General features: G+C 53.2%; 1 protein-coding gene across 7 annotated transcripts in view; it reads left to right on the top strand.

Moving 5' to 3' along the window:
• Ctbp2 (C-terminal binding protein 2) overlaps positions 1-18481 on the top strand; it is a 125077-nt gene that overhangs the window by 91350 nt on the left and 15246 nt on the right. For 5 of the 7 annotated variants that reach the window (XM_069988265.1, XM_069988263.1, XM_069988264.1 and 2 more), the window contains exon 3: positions 3714-3871. The exons of 1 other annotated variant lie outside the window; for it this stretch is intronic. In XM_069988265.1, the coding sequence (XP_069844366.1) occupies positions 3814-3871 (58 nt within the window). In that variant the 5' untranslated portion in view covers positions 3714-3813. Of the gene's footprint in view, positions 1-3713; positions 3872-15599; positions 17236-18481 lie in introns of those variants that run through there. One more of the 7 variants, XM_069988262.1, reaches the window with a different exon arrangement.

Here is an 18481-nt window from a genome sequence, read left to right as displayed (position 1 = left end):
TCTTAGATCGTATTTCTACCTGACCATACCATGCAAGGAAAGTGTTCTCCCCATAGCTTCTAGTAGTTCAACAAGTAGCTTCCTTTTTTTTTTTTGCTTGCTTTTTCTTTTGCAGCTGTTCCAGTATGTTGTCTAGGCTGGCCTCAAGTTTACAATTCATTAGGGTCTCTCTCTCCTAAGGCTGAGAACTTGGGTGTGTGCTACCTTGCCAGTCCATGCATCTTTTTGACATAGAACACTCACCTCTCATTCTTGGGAGGTTTGTTCAAGACCCTCCTGTAGATGCTTGTAAGTATGGGTAGTGTCATACACCACATGACAGACTGTTCACCTCTTCGCTTAAGAAACACTTTATGGCTTTTCTTTGGCACAACCAAGTCACTAACATTGTGATTCTTGTGTCTTGTGCCAATTATTAGCAAATTGTTACTTAAACTCCAGGGTTTCAGTACTTCAACAATTGATCTAAGCCTCGTGCTGGCTGCTCACACCTATAATCCTTAGGTACAAAAGAAGCTAGGATCTGAGAATCACAGTTGGAATTCAGCCTGGGCAGACAAATCTTAAGAGCAGCTTTTCTCCAGTTAAACAGCAAAAAGCCAGAGGTGGACGGTGCGGCTCACATGGTAGAGAGCCAATCTTGATCAAAACACCTAAGCAATAGCACAAGGCCCCCAGTTCAAACCCTAGTAAGGACACCCACAAAAGACAAACTGCTCTGATAACTGGCAGGTACTGGGCAGATAGCATGTACAACTGGGTACTCTGAACAAGTGGATGCTCCCAGTGGAGGTAGAAAGCACCGGGAGACACAGGACTTCCTCCTGCCTCTCACAATAAAAGGTAAAAATAAAAACTTAGAGGTGGTTTATTCTCAGAGTTGGGCCTTAGTATTTTCAGACCACAGTTGACAGTGTCAGGGAACTAAAGCCATGAGAAATGACACCTCGGGTATGGTAGGACTATGCTGTTCGTTGGTTTTCCTGTCACCAAGTATTATATCCCTAGGTCACAACTCTCACTTCAGTAAGGTTATAAGGAAGCTTCTCTGCTTTGTGGTTGGGTCCCCGTCCTATCTCGGTTTAAAGAGAAACATTGCTTTCTTGTTCTTCCTCCCTCTTCTCCCTTTACCTTTTCTCCCTCCATATCCTCCCTTTTGTGGAGGTACTGGAGCTTGAACTCACAAGTCTACTCCAGGCTTCCTCCCCCTGCCCCTGCCCCTGCACTATGCCCAGTTGGAGATAAGAATGTCTTAGCGTTATCTGTCCTGGCTACCTTTTCTGATCTCGGCCTCCTGAGGATCACAGGCTTGAGCTGTGGCTTCGGGAGTGTTTGCTCTTTGAGCCTCAGCTCTGTGCGGCCTTCTCCCTCACGCTGTTCTCTGGACGTGGAACTTCTCTGAGTCAGAAGTCCACTGATGGCCCCATTGTCAACTGTTTTCACTAGATGGCATCAGTACAGGAGAGTGATGGATGTGTGGCTAGGTCACCTTGACTAATCAGTGGAAGTGATTGTGTTCATGGAAGCCAGAGAGTTCTGGGACCTGGTCATGGAGTGCAAAATCAGCGCAGCTCCAGAAGTGTCTGTTAACAGTGTCGGTGCTGGCCAGGGACTTCTGTGCACAGCTCCATTCTAAGGAAAGAATCCTGTGTTAATTAATAGCTTGCTCCTTACGAGAGCGAAGAGGAAACATGTCGCGTTTTATATGCTGTGTGGGGAGATGCCCTCCCTCCACTGGGCAGCCTTGAGCCTCCGCCACAGGTCCTCCAGGGGCCTCCACGCAGGCTCAGGAAGGTTGGGCAGAGGGGCCAGCGACTTCGTTTTCTAAGTAGCGGAAGACATGCATTTGTGTAAGCCAATGGCTGCTCCCCTCTGATTGCATGATCGAGATTCTACTTATCAATTTTTCAGGAAGCCATCTAATTATACAAATTCAAATTCAAAGGCAAGTAAAAAGAATGATTGCCTCTCTCGTGGTAGGGGAGGGGCCCTGGAGCTCTGATCGAATCATAATTTTGCTGCCATTTTTCATCTCCATGCTATTTCACAAATACGAACTTCCTGGTTCTCTCACCCCTTGAGTAGGAATTCGGTTTTCACTCCCAGCACAGGACTGCTGCCCCCTGGCTGAGTGGAGGAGCCAGGCCGGCCCAGGCTCCCCGGTGGGGGCTCATTCACTCAGCCACACTCTGGTCCCCCCCCTCCCCCGTCATCTCTGCTCTGCCCAGGTTAGAGTCCTCTCCCGCTGTATGGCTGCCTTTCAGACTTGTCACAAATATGTCCCCCTTCTTCCAGGGCCACGTTCATTCCCACACCTCACCCCATCTCCAATGCTTGCCAGTATCGGAGAGTTTTGTTAGATCCATTATTTATGTGCTTCGAAATTGTGCTTTTCTTTTCTTTTTTTTTGAAAATCACATAATTATTGCCATAAATCCTTAGGGCAATTTTTCAGCCTCATGCTGGGAAATTAGCCATTAACTACCAGGAACTTGCCCACATTTTAATAGTCAGACCGGCAGCCTGACCCTTGATAAAGTAATGGCGCAGTGTGCATAGTTGATAGATGGCCGCACATCACCGTCCTCTCACGAACCCTGGGTCTCAGGCTCGCTTCCTACCTTTTCTTTTGTAGATGCCCGTAACTAAGCGCAGCTTTTTTTCTGGGTATGTCTACCTTACAGTGTTGGCTTTAAAATAATGCTGGCTTGGGCTTGGTGGTCTTTTGGGAATGAATGAAATGCCCAGACTAGACAAGCAGCTCCCTGATCTTGGGTCAGGACGTGGAAGCTCTTTCTACCTCCTCTTTTGCTCCTGTAGCATCATGGGGATGCATGCACAGGTGTAGCAGCATCCCATGAACAGCCTAAGAAACACTCCAAGCCACAAAGCTAGGAGCAAATATCAAGGCCAGCCCTTAACACTGCGTCCTCCCCCAACTTCCCCTCCTCCCCCCATTCAAAATGGCACAAGAAAACCTCGCTTGGGCGGCACTGTGACTTCCGTCCTCACTCCTGTTCACTAGGGGGAGCAAGGTCTCAGCTGAAGCTGCCACTCCCGGTCCCCATCAGCGTCCTTTAAAGTAGTTCTGTAGCAGTGTCTAGCCACAGTGGGTGTCTGCCTCTACAGAGCCACCTGGATGGATGCGTTTGTTCCGTAAATAGATGTAGCACAGGTGCCTGGTAACTGTGGGGATGGGAGGGCATCAAAGACATTCCCCCACGTTACCCCCCCTCGCGTTACCCCTGTAGCCCGGAGAACTCTGCGCCGTGCTGAGGGCCCCCAGGACCCTGGAGTTGTGTGGTTTTTTTGGAAGGTGGACCTGCTGCCTTGTGCTCCACCATGGTCGCTCGGCCTGCTCGCTGTTGCTTGGTTTTTGGCCCTGGAGTACAAATCACTAAGTGGAGGTTGGCTGGAAATCAGTGTTGATGGCCTGAAGTTATGAGCATGAGTTTCTTGCGCCACCATTGCTGCTTTCAGAAACAAGCGGCAATGTCTCGGGTGTGCAGCTTGCTTGCTTTGGTGCCTGGAAGGAGGCAGGTTTGCTGGCAGGGTCTGGGAGCCCCCTCCACCACTGTTAGGACAGCGGAGCCCGCTCCGAGCGCCCAGATGGCAGGTCCCCTGGTAGAAAGTGGCAGCAAAGTCCTGACTGACCTGTTGGCCTGTGTCCTGGAGGTCTCCAGAGAGTAAGGATTCTTTTCTCCTTGTTTCAGGGTGCATAGTGGCGTAATGCACGCAGACTCCTGCGAGTTCCCCTAAATTCTTAGAGGACCGCTTTGCCTTTTGAATCAGAGTTGCAAAGTTCGATAAAGAATGGCCCTTGTGGATAAGCACAAAGTCAAGCGACAGCGATTGGACAGGATTTGTGAAGGTAAGAGCCAGCGTGGTTGGCGGTTTTCCACAAAAGACATGTGGCCCCTCCCTCAGGTCATCCGAGGTCTGTTCCAGACTCTGCCTGTTGCCAGGAGCCCCTCCTCCCACTGCACCCCTCTGCCAGCGCCCCCCCCCATGCCCTTGGCTGTGCTGGCACTGAGCCTGCCCTTCGTAGGACAGGGCGTGGCCCTCTAGGAGGAGGAAGAGGGGGCAGGCCCTTTCCTTCCCTTCACCCAGGATTGCTTTGCATATGAAAGCCGCTGGATATCTGCTCCAGCTTTGCTTTGCTTTTTTTAACTTCCTGGGGTTTCTGGATTTTTTTATCTGTTTTAAATTAAGACATTTAAAACAGTGAACGCTCAGATTTCCCTGAGGAGTCCAGCACTGCCCCTCGCGGTGTGCCCCAGTCCCTGGTAATGTTTGAAAATACCTGGAAGTATTTACTCATAAAAAGGGGGGAAAATAAGCCTGATTAAAATCTAATGGAAACCTGGGGATAGAATTCTAAAATGTTGACGCAATACCATCCTAAATTAGTGAGTGCCCAGGCATCCAGAGTGTGGGGCTTGGAGGTTAAGTGAGCCCTGCCAGCCCAGGATCAGTGCGGGGGGAGGGGGGACTAGCTTCGGCTGGGGGGTGTTGAGTGACTTCCCTGTAGGGATTCCTGCTGAGGAAACTTGAGGCCAGCCTGGAGCCCCACCTGTGCCACCATGCTCCCAGAGTAGCTTGGGTTGGGGGCAGGAATATTCACCTTCCTGCTCCCCCTGCAGGTACCCCATGGAATTGCGTCCTTTAAGTAGGTGTATCTCTGGCCATCTGAGCCAGAGACCTCCAAGACATTCTTCTATGGAACTGTATCACTGAGAAATCCCTGGGCTCCTGCCATGGGAAGATGGTGTGGACGGGTTTTATAAATTGTTTTAAAACACAGAAAGCTTGATATAAAATAGCACAATGAACACTAATGTATTGTTCACTCACATTTGTCCATGGATACCATTTGCTTTGTTTCTATATATATATATATATATATATATATATATATATATAAAAATAATGTGTGTGTGTGTGTGTGTGTGTGTGTGTGTGTGTGTGTGTGTGTATGGGGGTGATGAATGGATGATTCCCCCCCAAAACAAAAATCCCCAAAATAGCTTGCAATAGCATAACCGTCCTCAGCATCATGTGATACATGTTCCCATTCATATGTCCACACTTTTGGCTTTCACTGTTTTGGTTTTATGTCATCAAGGGTTGCATATTGATGTCACAGCTCTGGAGTCTAAGGAGAGTGTCACATAATCCCCGTAGGCTTTTTGACTTCCAGCAGCATTGGCATAATAGGAGATTTGGTGCCAGTTGGTTTGTAGACCATTCTAGAATTTGGACTCCGTTGTGACTTCCCCATTAAACTGGCTATAAAGTATGGTCTATGAAGGGGTGACTTCCCATGACCTAATCCCTTTGAACAATTGACAGTTGAACAAAGTGAATACTAGGAAGCTGAAACATGTGTTGTCTGCAGGGAGAGGGATTTAAGGGGGAGCAGGGTTCACGAGTGGGGACATGGCGGGTGATTACATCATATAGTCAATGTACACCAGTGAGAATGGAACTGGGAAACCCAGGTTGGGACAGAAGGGAGTTAGAGAAGAGCTGATAAGATGATGTCTTCTACTCATAAATTGACATTGAATTGTTGAACTACTTAAAGATAATTGTACAGCTATTTAAAGATAATAAAAAATAAGTTAATAAAAGAAAACAACTGCCCATTTCTAATGAGGTGCTTCATATCCTCTCTGGAGGATCTGTTGAGCTGCCATATTCGTTTCTGTGAAGCTTTAGTGGGTCAAGGTCAGTATGAGGTGAGCCAGGCCTCCGGGCGAATCCTAGCCACCCACCCAGCCACGCACTCCAGCGGAGGCCTCCTGCCGGGGACTTCAGGCTGTCCCCAGCATGCATCCATGCTTCCCTACATCTGTGAAGTGAGACTTGGAGACCAGAACATTTTTATAATGGAAGGTTCTGTGTCATCTTTATCTGTATGTGCAGGATACTACAGAAACTGTAGCAGTTGTGCTTTTTCAATTCCTTGATAGCCACTTCCTATGATTTAAGAACTTTTTTTCTGTGATCCCGCCGCCCGCCATCCTGCTGTCTGGGCTAGGGTAGTGGCTGGCCCAGTGTGCTTTTACTAGCAGTCCTAATGTGTATGAACCGCCGATGCTGTGACACCTTTCAGAGCTCTGTACAGGTGGGCGGTCATTTTACAACTGCCTCCAGCAAGACACTGGCCAGCTGGCTGTTTGCTTAACTGCTGTTCTCTCTGGCTTTTTCTGTCAGATCATCTTCATGGATTTGGCTGTTTGTTCTACAAGAGGTCCTTGTACTACTAGGATACTTCCGTGCACGTATGCGCACACGTGTACACACACGTAAACATCCTTCTTGTCAACCTTAAACCACTTGTGGAGTTTTGGGTACGGATGTCCAGCGAGTCTTGTCATGATAGCCCGTGCCCAAGGGGTGCTTCCTGTGTTCCCAGCGATGGCTTCCCGGAAGCCCCCTCCCTGTGGACACCCATCCACTCTGGGGTTTTGTCTTTCTGCTTACTGGTTTCCTTACAGTTAGCATGTGCACGCACCGACTACACTGCAGTGCGGAGTCCCAACCCTGGGATTCTGGACTGGACGAGGCTTTGTCATTTCCCCTGAGCATCACCCCTGTTCAGTACTTCTCCCAGAGGACTGCTGCCATCTGAGTTCTCACAACCCATCGCTCTGTTTAGTTCTCTTTTTTGCCGGTTGTGGGGCTTGAACTCTGGGCCTGAGCACTCTTTCAGCTCTTCAGCTCAAGGCGAACGCCCTACCACTTGAGCCACAGCATCACTTCCGGCTTTTTTCTGCTGAGGAATTGGACCCAGGGCCTCATGCATGCAAGGAAAGCACTGTGCCACTAAGCCACCTTCCCATCCCCATTCTGCTTAGTTCAGATTTTTGTGCTAGTACTTGGGCTTGAACTTGCAGTCTCTTGCTCTCCATTGGCTTTTCTCCTCAAGGCTGCTGCTGTACTTATTGAGCCATAACTGTACTTCTGGCTTTTTACTGTTTAATTGGAGATGAATCTTTTGCGTTTGTCTGCCTGGGCTGGCTTGGGGCTGAGATCCGGTCATCACGGTTTGAATACAGCCCAGAGAGAAAAATCTGATAAGCTATCTTTCTTCAGTTAACCAGCAAAAAAAGTTGGATTGGAGGTGTGACCTAAGTGGCCTAGTGTTAACTATAAGTAAGCAAGCTGAGCAAGAGTACACTGAGTCCCAGTACTCTATTTACATGTGTGCCCGTGCGTGCACGACACACACACACACACACAGAGCTAAAGCAAACGCTTCATGCCTGTATGCATTCAGAATTCAATATGGGATGAGGCCTGGAGCACCCTGCTGAAAGGAGGGCACCGCTGAAGTCTTTGGGGTTCCATTAAAGTCAGCTGAAACTGAACAGCTCTTTCATGATGACCCAAAAGCCAGGTCTTAATGTGTCGTTTTCAAACAACCTTTCTATTTTGATATTTGTAATTTGTGCTCTGCCTTTTCTTGATAACCGGCTATCAAAACAATCCTCAAGTGCTCTTGTATAAAAATAATTGGGGAGCAGGCTTTGAAAGCACTGGCTGGTCAGAATCTGAGTGCAGACGTCTGTTTGTGATGTGTGATTTATCTGATGTATGGTGCAGGGGTTCTTCGGTTTGCTGACACAGCTGATGTGTTGCATTGTAATGGTGCCAGGCAAAGTCTGACTATCTTGTGGATCATGCCAGAGCTCATCGGTTGGCCACATCCACTGAGCGATTTGGGGAGGAGGGGCATGTCTCTTCTGGTTGTCACCCTCAGCCTCTCGAGTGACCCAGACCAGCTTTGCCACAGCCCTGGTGTCATGATCCTTGAACACAATCTTAGAACATCTTTGCTGTGACTTTGATCTCACCACGTAGCTCAGCATAACCTTGAGCTCAAGATCTTCCCGCCTCAGCCTCAGATCTTGTATTACAGGAGCATGCCCCCGCAATGTTGTAATGCCTTCTGCTGTATGTTTGGTTGGTGATGTCAGGAATTGAATCCATGGCCTGGTGCATACTAGATAACATTGTACCACCTGCTGGTGGCTTTTTGTTACCCTTCTAACTGTGAGTTTATGCTGTCATCGACTAAACACAGTACTGTGGCTATCAGAGATGTAACTTGGTGGGATGGGGCAAGTAGATACATAAGTTCTGTAAGAGGAGATAATAGAAAGCTAAGTTGAGCTTTGATCATCCCCTTTAATCTAACTCAATGGTGGGTGATATGAACTCTTAATTGACCAGTGGTGAGGACTGCAGACGTGGCTCAAGAGTTCCCTCCTTTGAGTTCAAACTCAAGCCATCATTGCCACAAAAGAAGCAAGCTTACCGTTCCTCACCCATGGACTCCTAAGGACAGAACAAAATGAAGTGACCAATAGCTGTTCCCTGTCACCTTTGTCACTTTTCAAAAATTAGAGCCACAAAGAAAAAGCCTGGGGTGGATGTGAGAACATTTCCCTATGGCTTTCTTTCATGGAAAATACCACTGCAGATTCACATCTCGGTAAAATATCCCGCAGAAAGCCAATCTGAAAAGGAGATGCAACCCCGGGTCAGCAAGGGAGCCCAGTGCCAACGCACCAGGCTTCGCTGGCATGGGGCTGGTGGGCGTCCCTTGGGAGCAGCCCCGCCTGACACCTCCCCCAGATGGCTGGGTTTTCTCCCTAGAGGAAGATCAGAGTGCACAGATTTGGTCAGAATTACTTTTTGTTTCAGTTTGGTTTTTTTTTTTTTTTTATCATTTATTCTGGGTAAGTTTTGTTTCTCCTTTCTTGAATGCATTAAACCATGGCTATTTGTTGCATCTTGTAGAGAAACAGTATGGAAGCCCGTGGTATTGCACACTCCCAATCATTTCTAATCTGTTTAAGCCCCCCAAAAGTAGGGTTTTTTTTAAATGTGGGATTTATAATGTTGCTATACATTTTAATTATACGTTGGGATCAGGCAATTATGCACATTTCCAGTAATTAAGTGATTAGCTCTAATTACAGTAGCTGTATAAATATACAATAGTCAACTAGTCATGGCTGGATTTCATAGCACAAATAAACATACTAGCATAATGCCCCCTAGTGTACAGGTAAGGAAACAGTTACAAAACAGGAATACAATTCTTTGCGAGGGATCGAAGTTGCATTGCCTTACCTAGCCGTGGTGTTCAGTATTGGAGCCACATACTCCTCCCTTAGGGGCTGCCTACCTTGTTCACACTCATAGGTAGTAGTGTGTCCGTGCCACATCAGCCCATTCCTGGGCCTCTGAGGATCATTTTGGTGTTTGGTTAATTCTCTGTTGACCATTTGTCAATAGAGGCCAGGTACCAGTGGCTCACACCTGTCATCCTAGCTACTCAGGAAGCGGAGATCTGAGGATCATGGTTCAAAGCCAGCCCAGGCAGGAAAGTCCTTGAGACTCCTGTTTCCATTTAACTACCAAGAAGCCAGATATGGAGTGCTAGCTTTGAGCAAAAAGAGCTCAGGGACAGTGCCCACACCCTGAGTTCATGTGCTCGGGATGGGCACCAAAAAGTAAGTTTCTTTTTGTACCTGTTGGTTGCTGGTGGGTGGGTTCTTTGTTCTTAAAGGCTCTGCGGCCGCGTGTTGGGACCGCTGGAGTCGGCTCTGGAGCTCAGGCATGTGGTGTGTTTTCCATCAGTTCTGCTGGCTTGTGTCCTGCTCCCATGGTGACACCCCCATCCTCAGCTCAGACCTGGGCCTCCAGGTGGCATCCCCAGCCTGCAGAGCCCTAGCAGACGCATTTCCTCCTCACACGGAAGTGTGCGGGGCTGGTCTGTTTCCCTTGGAGCAGTCGGCGCCTCCAGCAGCATCTCCACGCTTAGACAGTAGCTGTGTGTACGCCATGCCTGCAGGCAGTGTCCCCACAGGTGCCAAGAAGGTTCCGGGCTTCCAAGAACATTCTAGGCCTAGTGAGTATTTGAGGACACGCTCATCTCCCAGGAACTCGCCCGCTTTCCTTGTAGACAACTTGCAGGCATTCAAGCATGCAGTGAGAGGTCACGTTGGTCACAACCTCAGTTGGTATGTCCTGGAATGGAATGGGTGGCTGTGTCGGAGTAAAGCCCAGGCAGGGTTCGAAGAGTGCTCCCTCTCCAGAGAAGCCTCGTGGCCCTTTCTGACACGGGAGCGCTGGGCGGGCTGGGTTCCCAAAAGGAGGGGAGGGAAAATGATCTGTGCCCGTCTGCACACCCACAAAGACCTCGCCCCCCTCTGCCCTCGGCCCTCGTGTCTCACCCAGAGTAGTCTCAGTCTTGGTTCTCACAACCTGCTTGGATGTGCCGAGAGTCCTTCCCTTCCCATGGCACCCGGAGAGGGGGAGGGAGCCACGCCTTGTGGAAGGAGACATCAGCCCTTGTGTCTTTAAGGCGTCTTCACAGCTCCCCCCTCCCCCCCCCCAACTGTTAGGCCAGGGCTCCCTGTGCTCCCGGGCAGTGTCAGATGTGGGAAGAATGTTCTCCACTGCTCCTCAGCACTGCTGTGGAGACGTGGCTGCTACGCAGTCCTGGGAAGGGGCTTGTCTGACAGGGCGTAGCTGTGGCTTCCCCCTCACCCTGGGGAAGGCCCATGGCTGTTGCCTCCTCTTTACCCAGGCCGGGGCCTGTCTCACGCATTGATGTGTGCTGTGGGGTCTGGGACTTCCGTGGGGTGCTGGCGCGGCGCGGCACGCCGGTCTGCCCCTGCGGCTGCCGTCCCCGGGTGATTCCGGGTTATCTTCTCACCTGCGTGGATGGCAGTGTTTGTGGGACAGGGGTGAGGCGGACTTTGTGGACTTTGCCCTGTGCTCAGGGCGCCTTGACACACAGGTGTGGCTCAGCACGGGGCATCCAGGGCTTCAAGTGTGAGTCAAGTGTAGCCCGTACAACTGCGGCTCAGGAACTTTGACAGTGCCACGAGAAGCTGGCTCGAGGTGACGCGTGTGCCTTTGCTTTTATTAAGTGGTTAAGCTGATGAGCCCCACAAGGGCTGGAATCATTCGGAGCATGGCTAACCTTGAAAGGGCGCCTCGGCGTGGACAGAGCAGTCCTCTGCACATCCACACGGCCCGTGGCCTCCCATCAATCCCACGTGACTGCCTTAATAAACCCTCAGGAACACCAGGTATAAGACACAGGACAGGCCTCTCATTCATCCTAGCCACTTGGAACAAGACTGGAAAACCATGAGTTCAAGTCCAGCCTGGGCAAAGGAAGCAATACCCTATCTCAAAGCTAGAATTAAATGGGGTTGGAGGTCTGAGTATATAATTCACATGAGCACTTGTGTAAATGAAGTTTGGGTTCCACCCGAAGACAAAAACTTAAAACACCAGACTTCCTGTGACTGTTTTACTAATGTTGCTCTCCCCTGCCCCCCCCCCACCACCTTCCCATTTTGTAGTTAGATTAACAAATTACTTTGGTAGATAATATTGGATGGACAATGAAAGGACTTTTTCAAAGCTAGAAAAGTTTTCAAATGTAAACACCTTAACAGAAAAGCTACATGGCCTCTCTCCACATTCCAAAGGAGGAAGTGGTTTTATCATAGGCCTATTTTTGGCCGTTTCAGCCGGAAAACAGTGTGGAACCCACTGACCTCAGCAGTGTCTCTGGGGAGCTGCGGGGATGGGAGTTGTGGGGAGACGATCTTGCTGATGGGCAAGCCCAGGACCACCTCCTTGGGAGCTTCTGGTTTCTGCCTGCAGGTTCAGAGCCGCCCTTCCCAGAAATCTTTGTTCTGCAGTGGTCCAGGGACTGACGTCCCGGCAAGTTAGTGTGGGCTTCTGATGAGCCCAGTCAGACATGAGATGCTTGTTTGGGTCTGGGGGCTGCTCTGTGGAGCATGGGTTCCTGGCTGGTCTCATGTTCTCCCATCTTGAACTGGCCTGGGGTGGTCTGAATCTCTGGAGGTCTCCGCACTTGTGAACCTCTGCCTTACATTTCACAGGAAATGGGCTTTGTGCAGATGTTGCTTGCATGTCTTAGATATTTGGGCTTTCCCCAGTTAGCTTTTTGTTGTGTTTATCTTGTCTGCCGGAGAGTTTGAGTGTCTTTTCTTTATTATCAGATCTTTTTTTCTTTTGACAATCTTATTTTTATTGTATGAACTTTTCTGTGGATCCTTGTAGCATTGAAAGTTCAAGTCCATAGGATTTACTCTTTCCAAGATCGCTTCCATCTTGCCTTTAAAAGAGAGATGTTTAGACCAGGCGCTGGTGGCTCACGCCTGTAATCCTAGCTACTCAGGAGGCTGAGACCTGAGGATCATGGTTCAAACCCAGCCCGGGCAGAAAAGTCTGCGAGATCTTATCTCCAATAAAGCACTAGAAAACCGGAAGTGGTGCTGTGGCTCTAGCAGTAGAGCACTCGCCTTGAGCTGAAGAGCTGAGGGACAGCGCCCAAGCTCAGAGTTCAAGACCCATGACTAATCAAAAAAAAAAAAGAGAGAGAGAGAGGGAGATGTTTAGAACAGCAGTCCTTTCTGGGCGATTGTAAAGTGTTTAAGGGGGGATAAAACCCTGCCAGAGTGTTTGTGGCTCCCGAGCTCCGGGGCGGGTGTTTCTCCCGACCGGCGGGAAGCATCTGTCATAATGTTTGTGGAATCCAGCAGCAAGGCTGCGGGAGCTCTGGTAGCTGCCAAGCAGAACAGGCCCGAGAGCCAGTCCAGGCCCCGTGGTTCTCCGGCAGAGGTGACCCGGCCCACCACACCCTCGCCGCTACCCGCTCTGAGCCGGCGGCCAGGCACCGATGTTGTGTTTTGTTAGGCATTTAAGGACTGTGCTGAACACACTGGCAGTAACTGGTACGGCCCGGAGCGCCACCCTGAGGGAAAGCCACGTCCCACAGCGGTCTCGCGATAGCTCTGGCACGACCCAGCTCTCTGAAGGGGCTGCTGCGTTCATCAGCTGTGCCTCACAAGAAGTATGGCCAGTGACCGCGGAGGCACGGCAGGCGGGCGGGAGGGGATCCTACTTGCTGTGTGACAGTGTTCTCTCCCTGGAAGGGCAGAGCTATCCTAAGTTGGGGAGCCCTTCCCCCTGACACTGGAGAGCCACTCTTCCCTGTGGGGCTTGTGGGTTCCCTGAAATAGAAGAGGAAATGACGAGGCGCCTGGGCTGGGCTGCAGGAGTTACTCGGCCATCTTGTCTCTGGTCTGAGTGTCCTGCAAGGGGCAGCAGCCGTGTCCCCCTCCCAAACTGAAGTTGTCCTCATTCCCGGAAGGACTGTCTGGAGGGGAGGAGGCTCTGCTGGGCTTCAGAACTGGTCAAGAGGGCGCCCTGGGCCTGTGCCAGCCCTTCAGGGCCGCTCGCGGCAATTCGTTCTGGTTCGGGATATGTGGTGACGGGAAAGGCCGGCGTCTGTGCAGTCAGGGGCTCTGTGAACATTTTCCTGTCTTGGTGGGTCTGGGTGAGCCCAGCCTCAGGCCGGGATGCGCTGTGGGATGCCCGCATGTATCTGCGCCTGCCTGGCCTTTTCTGCCCGCCAGTGGAAAGATGGCAGACACTGGCACCGTGAGGACAGTGTGTGCAGAGATGCAGCATTTTACAGGCAGCGTCTTCCGTTTAACCTCCCCCCACCCTTTCGGGCATCTGGGGATGTGGGGTGGTGAGTTTTGGTCCGTTTGCCACCCAGCAGGGCATTTTCCAGTTGGTTTGCGCATGTACCGGGAAGACAGGAAAAGACGGTGCGGGGTTTGCGTTCCGCCTTGCGTTCGCCAGGTGGGTGTTCTACCACTTGATTCAAGCCTCTAGTCCCTTGTAATAGTTGGTCCTTTTCACAATGGAGTCTGACCAGGCTGTGGTCCTCCTAACTTTGTGCTTCCCTTCCCGGTGTCATTGGAGATGAGAGGAACACACTATTGACTGAGTTCAAATCTGAAAACCTTCATTTTCCTTCCCTGGCCACAGTGCCCCAAATGATGCCTCCCAGGTACCCAGGGTCATGAGTGTGAGCCGTGGGGGCTCTGACTGCGGCGTGGGCCCCATGCAGATGCTCTGTGCGGAACGGGGGTCATCTCATCAAGCTGGTGCTCACCCGGCCAGAAGTCAGACGGGTGGCTCAGCTTCAGAGACAGAGCAGCAGTGTTCGGGGGGTATAAAGCACTGTGTGCCCCACGTTTCGTCTGGACCCAGTGCGGGGGGAGGGACAGCGTAGCACTGCCCTGCGCCTGCAGTTCCTGCGCTGTAACTGCACATCACTGCGTCCAGCGATCACCTCTTTCTCTGTAGTCAGGTTTGAACTTAGACCTCTGGTTAAGAGACACTCAGTGAAGCCACACTGTCCTGGATGTGATGGCCACAGATGCACATACTACCTCATTTAAAAATGTTTAGTCAGGGGCTGGGAAGGTGGCTCAGTGGTACAGCGCTTGCCTTGCATGCATGAGGCCCTGGGTTCGATTCCTCAGCACCACATAAGCAGAAAAAGCCAGAAGTGGCGCTGTGGCTCAAGTGGTAAGAGTGCTAACCTTGAGCTGAAGAGCTGAGGGACAGCGCCCAGGCCTAGAGTTCAGGCCCCACGACTGGCAAAAAAAAAAAAGTTTAGTCAGGTGCGGTGGCTCACACGATAACCTCAGTTACTTGGGGGGGAGGAGGGTGTCCAAGTCTGGCTCCGATGAAAGCTTGGAGACCCTATCTGTGCAGCAAGTGCAGTGTGACTCGTGCGAAGGCACTTGCCTGCTAAGTTGCAGAGGAGGGGTGCGCTTCCAGTGGCTTCCAGACGACCATCTTTGATGTTGTGGCGCATTGCCTGGCAGAGGGCACAGGATGGCTTAATCTCCTGCCCCAGCTGCTAGGTTCCGTAGGCACGCCTGACAGAATGATTCGCCATCATAGGGAAAGGAAGGAATGCGGGTGTAAGCAGTGTAACCATGTGGTTCATAACCACAGCCCCCAGCTCAGGCTGCAGACCTGGCCTGCCTCTCCCAGCCCCTGGCCTGCTCGCAGCCTACAGCAGGCTTTCCTTCCCTCAGCACCGCACCGTGTTTGTTCTTAGCTGTGTGTGCCGGATTAACGCTTCATCATGGGGGGATTAGGGTTGGACTGGCATCCAAGCAGTCTCCCTTGGCGGCTGTGGGGTCCATACTTGGGGAGCATGCCTGAGAGCGGGGGGGGGGGGGGGGCTTGTCCTAAAAGCACCTCCGCGGCGGTGTGGGATAAGCCGCAGCTGCTGCGGGAGGCCTGGCCGGCGCAGGCCGCCGGCTCCATCAGTCTGACGAGATGTCACATGGAACAAAAGCTTTAGGGGTTTTATTTAGCTCCTAATCCCCACACTGAGGAAGCAGAGGTCCCTGTGAGCCTGCAGCCGGGAAGCGGACAGGCAGGCTCCAGCACCGGCTCCTTTCTGGGCCTGAGCCGGGCAGGCAGACCCCGGGGCCCGCGGCCGGGCAAAGCCAGGCAAAGGGACCGTGAGTCTGCTGTTGAGCCTACTAAGGTTTCAGAGGATTAATAATTGAGGCTGGGCTTTGAAACACAAAGCGCCCGTTGGTGCTTGCAGCCATCTCGGGCGGGCCGGCGTTCTGTCGGGTCTGGTGTTGATGGATGTGGCCGAAGATTGAGAACGAGGCCTCCTCCCTGCCTGGCCGCCGCCGTGCACCCCGCCGATGCCGGTTCCCAGCAGGCACGGCAGCGTCGGGCGCTCTCAGAGCTGGGACGCCGCCGGCTGGTACGAGGGCCCCTGGGAGAATGCGGACGCCCCGCGGGCTCCGGGGAGGAGAAGCTCCCTGACGTATGGCCCCGGAGAGGGGGGCTGGGGGGACCCGCCGAGCCACCGGGCGCTGGACGCTGCCCTGCCGGGGCCTGCCGAGCCTTTCCTCTACCGGGAGGCCTTTTACAACTCGGTGGCCACGAGGAAGGGCCCGCTGCCCGACTTGGCCTTCTACGACGGCCGCCAGGCCGCCATGTCCGGCCGCAGCTCGCTCCTGCCCCAGGACTACTACAGCGAGGCGGCCCGGGGGACCCGGCTGTCCAAGGAGCCTCCTCCCTATTTTCGGGACCCGGGAGTCAGCCGTGCGGTGCCCGCCTACGGAGCGCTGGGCAGCCGAGGGCCGTGGGAGCAGCTACCAGGCCAGGTGCCCGTCCTGCAGGACGCCAGTCACCTGTACCGAGATCCCGGGGGGAAGATGGGGCCTGCGGGCCCACGGCCTCCGGGCAGGGCGCCGTCTCCTGGGCGGTACGGGAGGGAGCTGCCCGACCCCCGGCTTGGGGTGGAGGCAGCGGCCTACCCCTCCAACCAGCTGTACAGTGATGCCGGTGAAAGGCCTGCGGACCCTACCCCCGCCAGACAGGCGGCCCCCACCTGCCTGGTGGTGGACCCCGGGGCCGCGGCCGCCTCTGACAGCAGCCGCGGCTATGGGCCCGCGCGGGAGGCCGTCCTCCCCTCCAAGCTGCCTTACGAGTGCGAAGCGGACCTGTGCGCCTTGCCGGGCCCCGGGGGCAGGAGGAGCGTGCCGCCTGAGTTCCTGGCGCTGCTGCGGGCGGAAGGGGTGGCGGAGACCACGCTGGCCGCCCTCCTGCAGCAAGGCTTCGACTGCCCGGCCGTCCTGGCCACCCTGGAGGACGCGGACGCCAAGGCCGTGGCGCCCAACCTGGGCCAGGCCCGCGTCCTGAGCCGCCTGGCCGGCAGCTTCAGGGCGGAGATGCAGCTCCGGAGACAGGGCCGCGCCGGCCCCCCACCCCGGGCCCGGTCCAGCAGCTTCAGCCACCGGAGCGAGCCGCTGCCCGGGGACCCCGCCCTGCAGGCCCAGCTGCCGCCGGGGCCCCTGCAGGCCCCCCGGCCCGGAGACCTGGCCCGCCGCCCTGCCAGTGCTCCCTCCCAGCACCTCCTGGAGACAGCGGCCACGTATTCTGCTCCCCTCCTCCCCCCCAACCCCGGCTACAGCTCTCCCACCCCCTGCGCCCTGACCGTGCGGCTGAGCCCCTCCTACCCACCCCAGGCTGGGGTGGCCTTGACTCACCCCGGCCCCCTGGCCCCCCTTCACCCAGCCCCCCGAACAGCCTACTCCACCTCATACACCGTGCCCATGGAACTCCTGAAGCGGGAGCGGAGTGTGGCCGCCTCCCCGCTGCCCAGCCCCCACGGCAGCCCCCAGCTCCCGCGGAAGCCCAGCGCCCCCAGCGAGCCCGCCGCGCCGCCGCCCGCCAGCCAAAGCCTCCACACGCCTCACTCTCCGTACCAGAAGGTGGCCCGGCGGACCGGAGCTCCCATCATCGTCTCTACCATGCTCGCCACGGAACCAAGTAACCTGTCCTTCCCACTACAGTCAGCTGGGTGCTCGAGCAGCCGGGGAGGGTGCAGAGGCCGGAGCACGCGCAGGGGCCGGGGGGGGGGGGTGCTCCCCAGGGGCTCCACACAGGCCCCCACACACCAGAAAGTCCTGCTGTGGCCAGTTTCCGGGCAATGGGCCTACCCCCTGGCGTAGCAGCCCCTTTCCAGCCCTGGTGGATGGGCGGATGTCCCTGTATGGTCTGGAAGTGTAGCTGTCTTCCTGGTGGCTCAGAAGTCTCGAATCAGGCCGTCTGGTTTGGTGCTCAGGGGTAATTCTGCGGATTCCGTGGAGTGGCTTTGGAGACGGCGGGGTGTTTGAGCGTGTGGAGGCGCACACCTCTGTAGTGCCCACACACACTGCGAAAAGCAGCGATTACCCGCCGCAGAGATAAAAATGTGTGTATTTCCACACTTGTGGGTTAAACAAGGCAAGATGTTGAAATCCCTTAGAACTCACTGTTTCAAAAACATATTTAGTCTCTCATCTGGGAAAATACAGTTGGGAATTCTGCTTGCTCGTAGGGAAGAACGTATTACCAGGTTGAGGAAAATCCGAGCCGTGCTAGATGGATTTCTTCAAAGCGTGAACCAAATGTAACTGATCACACGTCTTTTGTGGGTTGTGGTTGTTAATCATCCTCTGAGCAATTAGGTTTCTTGTATTTTAACTCTTGACTGAAAATCGAAAATATGTCCATTATCTGCCTCCCGACACAGTTTAGAAAACAGTTCTTTTAGATTACTTGCCGTGTTTTCCTGGGCATCTGGCGTGAGTGGAGCGCTGCCTTGCAGACAGCTCTCCCGGAACCTTTCCGTGCACGGGTGCCCGGCGAGCTGGCTGCTGCCTGTCAGGGCTGCCATTTTTGCTCCCCTAGCTTTACCTTCCCAAGGTCACTACCTTCCCAAGGGTTCACAACCTCTGCGTGCACTCTTCCTAAAGAATCCAGCTTGTCTTCCTGGATTTTTTTTTTTTTTTAATGTACTAAGAAGGAAGTCCGAGGATAATTTTTCCAAGGGCCCCATGCCTCCTCCTCTCCCAGTCATTCTTTCTTTGCAACCAACTAATTTGCATGGCGATGACATTTGTTGCTCCAGTAATTTCATCTGATAATGGCTGGGCTTGCAAAGCGGATCTGAAAACATATTCCTTAATTATGTGTTGCTAAGCAACCAGAGGGTTTGGTCATAATCACAGATTATCTCCTCCTTGAAGTCGTG

This window comes from Dipodomys merriami, unplaced genomic scaffold, assembly GCF_024711535.1.
Source record: "Dipodomys merriami isolate MVZ:Mamm:240054 unplaced genomic scaffold, mDipMer1.0.p SCAF_35, whole genome shotgun sequence".
In the NCBI taxonomy this organism is placed as follows: Eukaryota; Metazoa; Chordata; class Mammalia; order Rodentia; family Heteromyidae; genus Dipodomys; species Dipodomys merriami.
This window is presented reverse-complemented; position numbering and strand designations above follow the sequence as displayed.